The sequence below is a fragment of the Bombus vosnesenskii genome, unplaced genomic scaffold, assembly GCF_011952255.1.
Source record: "Bombus vosnesenskii isolate JDL3184/JDL3185 unplaced genomic scaffold, Bvos_JDL3184-5_v1.1 scf7180000013273, whole genome shotgun sequence".
Lineage (NCBI taxonomy): Eukaryota > Metazoa > Arthropoda > Insecta > Hymenoptera > Apidae > Bombus > Bombus vosnesenskii.
Window position 1 is genome coordinate 1328561 of NW_022882931.1, and position 9173 is coordinate 1337733.

Consider the following 9173-nt stretch of genomic DNA (forward strand, 5'->3'; position numbering starts at 1 on the left):
AGTAACTTTTATATCCTGGAATCTACGAAACCTGTAGGGTGTCGTTTTATTAATACAGTTTCTTTCCCATGGAGCGCGTACAATGATCCTGTGTGAGAATGTATCTACAATCTCTTGTAACGCATCTATCGATATGCTCATCACGATTCAATCAAGCCAACGTATACACGAGAAATATTACGTCAATATTACATCCATCATTTCTAGCGCGCGTGGCTTTCGAATCGTTATCGTCATTCTTAAGTTCCGGAAAGCCTTGTCTCGTGTTTAACGATCTTAAGATTGACGAATGTATCGCGCGGATATTTTGTTTTTAAAGTCTCAACAGTGGATATCCGTTCGAGTTAGGATCACGTTTTACTTTAAACATAAAGTAGATTGAGGAAACGAGGGTGATTTCGTGAAAACTTAAACGGCCGAATCCGGACAAAAATAATTCAGATGCGATTCAAATAGTAAATTGATGAAGGTACAATTAACGAGACGATTAGAAGAAGAAACCAATGCTGGTGAATAAATCGAATGCTTTTACTTTAAAAAGGAGCGGCTATTTATTAAAATTATTGTACAGTTTTTATCAAAAGAATACTCACGAAAGTAATATCCGTTTTTACGTCCTACGGGGATGACTTGGTTGCGGAAACGTTTCATAAAATCCACGCAAGACTACATTACAATCTGATTACACTTTTACAGACAGTACTTTTATTGCTCGCAGGAAAGGAACTGCTAGGAAAGGACATTTATCGTAGAATACTACGTTGAACGTAGACATCGCCTTTAGAAACGCGCTTCTTTTTTCATCACATTTTGATCAGAGCATATATTGAAAATGTCGTTTCACCGTAACATTACCATAGCATAGAGGAAAGTATTTTACACGATTGACGTTAAACCGCGAATGATAAAAATTACAAAGGAATAATCGATACGCCAGGGATCGTCCTTGTTGGGATAAATCGATCTTTTAAATCGAATTGTTAAGCGTAATCCTTATACAAAGATCGAAAGAAAAGGATCGACGAAGGGATAGTGGGGAAAGTGACTGGTGGGGTTGAACCGCGTGGATTGGCTGCGCGATACGCGATTTGCCGCCGAGGGGGTGCGACAGAGGGTGCGTTCCCAGGTATATATACTCCTGTCCTGCGGTGCGAGCGGCCGATTCGATTTCAACTTCTGAATATTCCATTAGGATACAGGAAATCTTTTCGTCGCAACGGATTGATACTTCAACTAATCGGTGAGTAATAATAATTTACGATAAAACTCTTGAACAACAAGGTACTGATCACGCAAGTCTATCGTTCATGTTGCTTTCGTGTAGTTTACTTTGATTAATAAAATCGTTTTTATCAAACTGTGATCATCTATAAACTATACATCCTGCAGTGATATCTTTGTAGTTAGATGCGTAGTTAGATCTAAGTTTTCGACATATTTCGAAAAAATTCGGCGATTAATGTATCCATATCTATTTCGACATTGATAACATCTTATACGTGATTACACATTTACCTTCCTTACGAGTAACAAAAGTTACGATTTAATTCTACAAGTATAGCTCTATCGCTTTGGACTAATATAAAATCATTGTTTTTCGTCAATTCGAAGTAATTCTTGTACTGATAATTCGCATTGTTCTTAGAAATAATTAATAGCATACTTATTATTGACTATTGGAACGTGTTAGAAAGATACAGACAACCAGCACGAATCGTGTTCAGTGTTCTCCTCGTTATTAAAAAAAACTTGAAACGTTTTATAACTAAGACTCGATAGTATTAATGAGATCTTGTAGGATGGACCTGTAATAGCCAGAATCAGCTAAGTTTGAAAGTAATATGTCGTGATAGGTTCGATAACTCGTTATTTCTAACGTTAACTCGTTATATTTGATATATATGTGTGTGTGCTACCGTTGTTTGACATAACAATTAGTTTTACATATTCAATAAGAATTATCTTTTTGAATAAGAATTTTTCTTTTCATGAATATGAACTGCACGTATCAACCAGATCGATGCAAATGAACTTATAGTTCAATTATTGTGCGTAGTTACTCTCCTCTTGAACTTTCGAGTTAACATGTTCCATTAATTAAGTCGTTCTTCGCATTCATAAATCTCGCGATATTTAATGCGCCATGAAAAGTTAATGCATTTATAAAAAGACGGGATATGAAACATGCAGCGTATTAAATCTTGTATGAATATTCGTTCTCCTTTACAATCACATTTCTTGCTGGATTATCAAGCTTACGAGAGTATCTTTTATGTAGCTAGTTTACGCCAAACGATGTGTATTCTTTTAGACCACAGACCTCTATAAAACGAGGAAATAGACGACTCGACGCCCCCTTTATAGCGAGCAATCAATCCACAGCACAAATTAAATCATAGATAAACCTCGCATATTATCATTTTAATGACTCTTAATTGTCACGTAATTAGTGTCGAAGTTTCTTTGTGATTTTCTTAAAATCATATTATCCGTAAAATCAATGCGTGAAAGTCGATTTGAGACGATGGTCAAGTCGGTCAAGACGGTCTAGTTTCGCGGGACTTTGAAAATTTCCGTAAATTACCGTGACCTTGACTTTCGAGACACGCTGCCTCGAATAAATTAATCCGCCGATCAATTGCATTTCAATATTAAATTTTAAATCATCAACTGCTCCCCGCGGAAAGATTTCAATATAGATGAAGTTAAACTCGACTTCATGTTCAATTTCCATTTGCATCTGTTCATTCTGTATCATGTTATCCGGAATTGTTCGAAATTGCTTTTCATAATTCACGCTATGCTTTCACGTACACTTAAATACCAATCGAGGGAATTTTAAGCTACAGTTGTACAGCTTATTAAATCAAACAATCAAATGATATTTCCAATCACGATGTACGGTTAGAACGAATACGATTATTTATGCTTTCTGTAGAACAAAGTTGAAACACACGTGAAACAAGCTAAATATTATACCAATGAATTAATAACGATGAGAAAATGAAACGATTCGTACGATACCTTTGGAAATCAACCGTTCATTTTATTGTATAATACAACGGTATTTGAATTATGATAGTGAAATATTCAGTGAGATGTCAGGCAAATTGAAAATGAAATGCTTATTGAAACAGCTGTGTTCGAAATATTAAGTGTATTATGAAACGGGGAAATTTGAACAAGTGGATAATGTGCAGCACAGAAATTTCTGTTGATTCGTGAATATTGTGTGGCTTGTGTTTTATTACGTAATTAAGTATGCAATAAAATGTCAAGAAAAAGTGTCGTGTCTACCAAGAATAATTTTTTTTTTTCAGTAATCGGTGACTTCTGACGAGAAGAATGCAATCGTGTTCGAATAGCATCTACTTGTTTCTCGTTCTTTTTATTCTTGGAACTGGGATTGTTCATGGCGAACCGGGACCGATGGCCAGACCAACTCGGCCAGAAATATTTAAGAATCAGGAAGAATTAAGAAAATACCTCGATCATGTTAGTGATTTCTATTCCCTTAACGGGAAAGCGAGGTAATAATGTATTCTGACGTTATCCGATATATTTTTTTGAAATGTATTGAATGTTCGGTAATTGGTGGTACCTATAATCGAGCAAGAGGCGATTTCTCGTGAAAAAATAAGTCAAACATATAGAATAAAGTTTTTCCATGACATGAGACACCGTTCCCGAGAAAAGATGTTGATAACCTGCTCGATACAGTGTGTATCAATTCTATGTTTCGACCTGACAAACTTTTCTTCTCGATGTTTTATTAAATCAAAGGTATATTTTAGAAACAAAAGATAAGGGTGCACGATACGTTACAAGAATTGTATAATAATTTAGATCAAAGAGCACAATTGCATATGAAATATTATAGTCGATATTTTCAACAGTTTTCACGTTAATAAAATTAATTTTTGACAATATACATACAGGCCTACTCTTATTTACAAAATCATTTGAGTGAAATACAATAAAAAACCAATAATACAGATCGACAAGAAGTATGATGATCATAATGATAAGAAGCAAATAATCACATTGCGCATATCTGCATAAAAAGACGAGCAGAGACAAATAGAATCACACCTTTTGCTCGGTTGTGTAACGTATTGTTTGACGCAATTAATTCGTATCGCGTTTACAGCAAAAGTATAAACAATTTGTGAATTTTGATGAATATTGTAAAAATTTGAAACTTTTCCTTCGGGCGTGATAATTGGTAGTTTGAACATAAACGTGTGTATTTGTAGGAGATACGGTAAAGTTATTATAACATTATTATAATGCTTCTAATACGTGAATAGATATGGAAAAAGGGGAAGTGTTCTCTCCTCTGTACCGGAAGTTAATTATGTTTGGGATTCGATGAAAACAATCCTGGAGAATTCTCAACGTTCGCAGCAACCAAAAGCAAACCGACAATTCGAAAAGAGGAAGCAAGAAGAGAGTGGATTCCTCGATGAGGTGGAAAAGTCTGACCCTAAGAAGAGCACTTCACGAATCGATTCTCCGCCTTGTCACGTATTAGACACAGTTGAAAAATACTACGACGATGTGCAATAAAGTAATTTGCGTGTCCTATATCCTGTTTACGACATATACATCCCGTTACATTCGATTGTTTGTCAGTTGCTCTATTTAAATTGCTTATCAATATTATGATAAAAATAATTCTCTTTGTAAACAAGTTCGCCTCAATTTGCAATTGAAGGCAAAAAGTGCCTCCATGAATTTAAAAAAAGGTAAAAAGATGACAACTAGTCGTCTCGTTACGATTTGTGCGAAATAGGAGGTATTAGTACGAAATAAACGACATTTTATTTGATATATTTTTGAATACTTTATTATTAATTAGAATTTCACAATACATATATTTCAATTTCTCCATTACACTGAAGTATAGATATTATGAAAAACAACTATAACAATTATATACAGAGTTAATAAATGTAAAAGCATTATATTATGCTCCTGCAATTTTACGGGACGGGGTGTTTGTTTCTTATAAATTAAATCTGTAGCAAACAGAAAGATCTTTCTTTTACATTCATCTTACTCACAGCGAACATGTTCTTTCAAGTCGCACGCACCAATTATAGGGTTGTAAAGCGTACCTACTGGACATACTTTTACAGACGATTTTCTTCCATCGTGACATGTGTAATACTTATTGCAGTCAGTTTCATGCTGTATATTTACGACTCCACTTGATGGACAATTACTTACTATTGGCGCATGAGTTGGATTATCATCAGACGGCGAGGTCGGTTTCGGTGGAGTAGTTGGCGAGGTGGTCGGTTTCGGTGGAGTAGTTGGCGAGGTGGTCGGTTCCGGTGGAGTAGTTGGCGAGGTGGTCGGTTTCGGTGGAGTAGTTGGCGAGGTGGTCGGTTCCGGTGGAGTAGTTGGCGAGGTGGTCGGTTCCGGTGGAGTAGTTGACGAGGTGGTCGGTTCCGGTGGAGTAGTTGACGAGGTGGTCGGTTCCGGTGGAGTAGTTGGCGAGGTGGTCGGTTCCGGTGGAGTAGTTGGCGAGGTGGTCGGTTCCGGTGGAGTAGTTGGCGAGGTGGTCGGTTCCGGTGGAGTAGTTGGCGAGGTGGTCGGTTCCGGTGGAGTAGTTGGCGAGGTGGTCGGTTCCGGTGGAGTAGTTGGCGAGGTGGTCGGTTCCGGTGGAGTAGTTGACGAGGTGGTCGGTTCCGGTGGAGTAGTTGGCGAGGTGGTCGGTTCCGGTGGAGTAGTTGGCGAGGTGGTCGGTTCCGGTGGAGTAGTTGGCGAGGTGGTCGGTTCCGGTGGAGTAGTTGGCGAGGTGGTCGGTTCCGGTGGAGTAGTTGGCGAGGTGGTCGGTTCCGGTGGAGTAGTTGGCGAGGTGGTCGGTTCCGGTGGAGTAGTTGACGAGGTGGTCGGTTCCGGTGGAGTAGTTGGCGAGGTGGTCGGTTCCGGTGGAGTAGTTGGCGAGGTGGTCGGTTCCGGTGGAGTAGTTGGCGAGGTGGTCGGTTTCGGTGGAGTAGTTGGCGAGGTGGTCGGTTCCGGTGGAGTAATTGGCGGGGAGGTCGATGGAAAAATGTCATAGCATTTTGCTTCTAGTTCTGGTATTTCAAATGGCCAGTCACAGACCTGCTCTTTAGGATTGAAGACCAGCCGATTTTGTCCAATGCCGAACCTTGGACAGCATAGTAGGCATGCAATATGTCCTAAGCATTTATAATATTTATGACAGTCGTCGAGATAAGGAATATGATGCGTATACGTCTTGTTTCCTTTACCAATGCATTGCTGCATTGGAATACAGTCGTGAGATACTACTTCAGGACAATTTTCGTCCGCCGTCGCTACAGTGACAGCAATGAACAACAGATATAACACTGAAATGTATGAAAAGAAAACATTATTGTAATTTATCAAATTTTATCTTTAACTTACATCTTCAACTGTCATTATTTATTAAGCGTACATATTGAGAGGGTTCAAGCATTTTTGTTTGCCAGTTTGTAAAATAAAGTGCCTGCCGTTTTATTTAAACTACATCTTTTTGTCTCTTACTTATTGTACTAATGGGCATCGCTATCTTCTTTATGAATTTTTTCCTACGAGAAATTGTTAAAAATATTCAAGTTACTTACCCTTCATTCTGTATAATAAAACGAAGTCACCATTCCTTATCTACAGAAAACTGACAAATATAATCTATGCGAATCGACTTTTATAATGGACTGAATCTTATCATTAACATATCATTTATCTTATCTCTGCCAATACGTACATCCTTATTTAACTTGGGATCAGTTTACCGAAGTTTTAGTTGATCATCATTATTCTACCATTTCCTTTATATTTAGAGCTTGATCTATCGAACCAATAATTACATAGGTACAACGTATTCAGCAAATTAAAAGTTTCGCTTTAATGTGTTACGGCATAGAATAAAAGTACTGTTTTACATATAGTATAAGAGAAACAACCCAACTGGATCACCTTAAATATCTCACGTATTTTTGATAAATAAGGAAAAATGACAAAGGAAGCATTATTTGCTTGGAAGTGAAAAATATTGTAACGAACAGAAAATTTTTCTCAATTTTTCGAGAATAATAAAATCGTCTTGCTATTCACCATACTTCTTCAAAATGAGGTTATATATCGTTATCATTATGGCGTAATACTCGAAATCAATTAAATAACTTACTAATAACATGATTTTTACTCTCTTTCTACTAAGCTTTTTAATCTTAAGTACGATAGATCAAAATAGAAAACAATGAAATAACTCTAACAGAAAAATAAATTATTTTATTTCATTATTCGTATTTCATTAATTTATTATACCTAAACAGTTGGAAATTTTTCGGACTGAAGGTTACGTGAATAATAATGTATTGGGTTACAAGATCGATATTGATTTTTATTAATGATAGTATGAAAGTTATGTTGAAACATCCAACAATTCAACATTCATTGTGCATTCATGTATAGAACAATGGAAGTTCTGATTTAAGTTACAGAATATACAAATTCCATCGTTAAAAGCGATTTCGAATCGATATCTTATAATATTGTTTTGAAACCGAGTTAGCCACATCAATCGATAAAATTTAAGTGGTTGTGGACAGCAATGGATCCGTTAATGAAATTACCTAAAGTCGCTTTTTCATGAAAATTTTCTATACCTATACTTATACTTTTGACAATTTCAGTTTTTGATAAAAAAAAAAACAAATATCAGCAAATGTTTTAATAAAATGTAATGCGCGCAACTTACGCCAAACAATACACTACGCAATATACACGATCTAAGGATATTTATTCTTTATTTCAATAATATCTGCGAAATTTGGTAGTACTGTGATATTTTAAAATTAGCTATAAAACTAATTATGATTTACCTCATAACCTTCATAACCCATACCTCTATTGAGGAAACGATGGGTTTCATCGAAAACTAAAATATATTCAAAAATAAAATACAAGTACTTTGCAACAAAAATTATCGTGTTTCAATTGAATTTTAATCTAGTTTTGAATTAGTTCCTTTTAATCGAATCGTATTTCGATATCGTTACCTTTATCAATTTATATTCTATCATAGTGTTACGACCTACATCACGAGTATTGATATGTCTACGTCATGAATATTAATATAACCTATTAAGTGAAAATATATTTATAATTTTAATATCATATTTAACAAATGATTGAGTTAGGGTTGTAAAGCTACCGAGACCATGTCAATGAAAATTGCTAGATCGCGCTTGAAAAGCGCGCAAATTTGGTATCACGATATCATTCATATAATTACGCGCAACTAGTAAACAAAAGAATTAGAATTCATGAATATAAAGAATGTATTTTATCGACGATGTACGTCTCCATATTCAACTTTAAACTATTTACTGTGTATCCATAGGTAAAGGAAATTAAATTAATGTCAGTTAGACGTATATTTCATACCTTGTATAATCTACATATCTTGTCTGCATATTTTACTCTTATTCGTATAAATTGCATTACATATTTATCGGTGGTCGGTTTTCAAATTATTTTCTTCGTTTTTATCGCTCCATAGGTATAGCCCAATTTGATTATTCAACTCCCCTCACGAGTATGCCGGATAATAGGAATTCTACCGTATCTACATCTGGGGGATATTTCGTCATTGCGAAAATCATTTAACATATAGAATACAATGCAATATCGAACAACTTTTATTTCCATCGAATGTTTTACCAATCCAATCTTTTGTATTTTACATGGTATCTTTGATTTACGTTTGCTATGTATGTAACTACCATATTTATGGTAATGTTTTTGCTAATCAATCACACTTTTACAACATACAATAGTAACAATATACATAGCGATGAATCGAATATAATTAAATTGATATAGTTTCATGCTACGCATACATATAACAATGAATGTTAATTAAATGGTGTCACATATCTTTAATTTTATTATTTACAGAAAATTTGCGATCTGTGGTCAAATTTAATGCAGTCATCCTAGAATATTACATAAATTAGACAATATATAAAAATGGCATTGCGTTTTAACCTTGTAACATCGTAATATTATGGAATTCAGAGATACTCTATGAAGCTATTACGACAAACCATTTATCTTTAGCGATTATTCTATGAAAGCGTTTCTTTTTGATTCCACGATTCATTTCCTAGCTT

General features: G+C 35.4%; 2 protein-coding genes across 2 annotated transcripts; one reads left to right on the top strand and one right to left on the bottom strand.

The window, feature by feature from the left end:
• The first annotated feature begins 1088 nt into the window (after positions 1-1088).
• Positions 1089-4831, top strand: LOC117231561. The gene is made up of 3 exons (XM_033490118.1): positions 1089-1240; positions 3321-3530; positions 4311-4831. Exons 2-3 carry the CDS (start codon positions 3346-3348, stop codon positions 4567-4569), a joined length of 444 nt encoding a protein of 147 aa, XP_033346009.1. The 5' UTR covers positions 1089-1240; positions 3321-3345; the 3' UTR covers positions 4570-4831.
• Positions 4832-4917: 86 nt separating this feature from the next.
• On the bottom strand, positions 4918-6691 carry LOC117231560 (mucin-2-like). The gene is made up of 2 exons (XM_033490117.1): positions 6621-6691; positions 4918-6362 (listed from the first exon to the last, which is right to left on the bottom strand). Exons 1-2 carry the CDS (start codon positions 6625-6627, stop codon positions 5059-5061), a joined length of 1311 nt encoding a protein of 436 aa, XP_033346008.1. The 5' UTR covers positions 6628-6691; the 3' UTR covers positions 4918-5058.
• Between the last annotated feature and the right edge of the window lie 2482 nt (positions 6692-9173).